Raw genomic sequence first — 1634 nt, forward strand, 5'->3', positions numbered from 1 at the left:
TGGTTGTGCATTTTCTCTATTATGTTTGTTGCATGAATGTATACTTTCTTTGTTTGTATTCTATTCTCTGTGTTTGTGTTCGTATAATTTTCTTGTATTCTTCTATTTGTGTTCTGCTATCTGTTTTCTCTATCTTCTCTATCTATCTTTATGTTCTATTTACTGCTTTGCCATATCCTATTATTTGCCTGCTAATCGACGCCGAATAAAAGAATGTAACTAATAACCCCGGCCCTACTAAGGACTCATCAGTTCTTACCCCCTTCTCTCCCTTCCTCCTCTTCAGATGGAGACGGGTGTGATATTCTATGAGTTCGAGGACCCTTACGTCTACGAGGACCCCGTACATCATAGTTACTTCATTATGGGATTGGAGCCTCGTATTAGACGATATGCGTTACCTAATCGAGCTTTTCAACATCCTCTGTCTAGCCTGCATTTTGACCCTGACGCTCTTTACCACTTTCCCTTATCCTAGTTACACCCTGACGCACCTGGACATCCTTTTCCTGATGGTCCCGGACACCCTATACCAGCTCAACCCTTGAATGAGGCAGCACCTGAGCCTATCTTTCCTGATGAGCCTGAGTTAGCTGGAGAGTACGTACCTGTGATTTCACCAGAGCGGGACTTTCCCATTGAGCCGATCCCTAACTTTCCACATCCTGATGAGTCGACACTACCGGACGACGGGGTAGCTCCTATATATGCGAACGGACCTGTGCTCGCGAATGGTTTTGTAAATAGTGACAGTAGTGCTTCTGGTGGTTCTGAGGGTATAGCTGTAGCTGCGGACGAGGAGGAGGAGGAGGATCCTGAGATAAAGATAGGGCAGGATGAGGAGATGGGCGAGCCTCATGACGATCTTCCGAACGGCCATGTGTAGATATAGTCTGACAGCAGTAGGGGCATTCTTTTGATGACACTCTAGTCTGACATTATCAGTTAGTTAGTCTCTCACTTGTGTTAGTACAACCGAGAGCTAGGAGCTATATAGTGGTTAGGCTAGCCTGGGTGCCATTTTAGCGGCTTTTTGTATGGGCCAGGCCCTGGGAGTGTCGTATATATATTAACTACGTAGGATGACAAGGATGTAAACTGACTTGATCTTTTGTGAACGCTACATGTTTTGTTATAGTGTACATGATATATATTATCAGCTGTGTTTCTATGTTTCTTTATACTTCCTTATATTTCTATCAGTGTGTGCTTATTTATTTTACTCCCTCGCTCGCAACGATATAAGTTAAAAAAATTAAAGTTACTTGTAAAATTGGCAACGTTCTAACAAGGAACAGGCTCATATATTAAATAATAGTTAATAATTGAGAAGGACAAGTTAGTAACACTTAACTTCTTGTATGACCATGGCATATTGGGAGTTGGGTCATTACACCTAGCAACATTTTGGATTTCATGCATGGTCCAGACCGATTTGGTCATGAGTTGCTTACGGAAGTCTTCATTCATGAGCCCATTAATTAGACAGAGGCTGGCCACAGAATCTGTGAGCTCGTCGACTGTTAGGCACTCGTCGTTGAACCTATCGAGGTACTTCCTCGTGGGCTTGTCTTGCCGTTACGTGACTTTAAGCAGGCTGGTCAGATGTTTTACTTTTGCAATTCTAGCAGTGA

The 1634-nt window shown here is 43.1% G+C and overlaps 1 protein-coding gene across 1 annotated transcript; it reads left to right on the plus strand.

The window, feature by feature from the left end:
- The first annotated feature begins 308 nt into the window (after positions 1-308).
- LOC148565611 (uncharacterized) lies at positions 309-886 on the plus strand. The gene is given in 2 exon segments (XM_088487196.1): positions 309-468; positions 471-886. Coding segments are annotated over 2 exon segments (576 nt in total).
- The last annotated feature ends 748 nt before the right edge of the window (positions 887-1634 follow it).

Source organism: Arachis ipaensis, chromosome B5 (assembly GCF_059453495.1).
Source record: "Arachis ipaensis isolate K30076 ecotype BB chromosome B5, ASM5945349v1, whole genome shotgun sequence".
Lineage (NCBI taxonomy): Eukaryota > Viridiplantae > Streptophyta > Magnoliopsida > Fabales > Fabaceae > Arachis > Arachis ipaensis.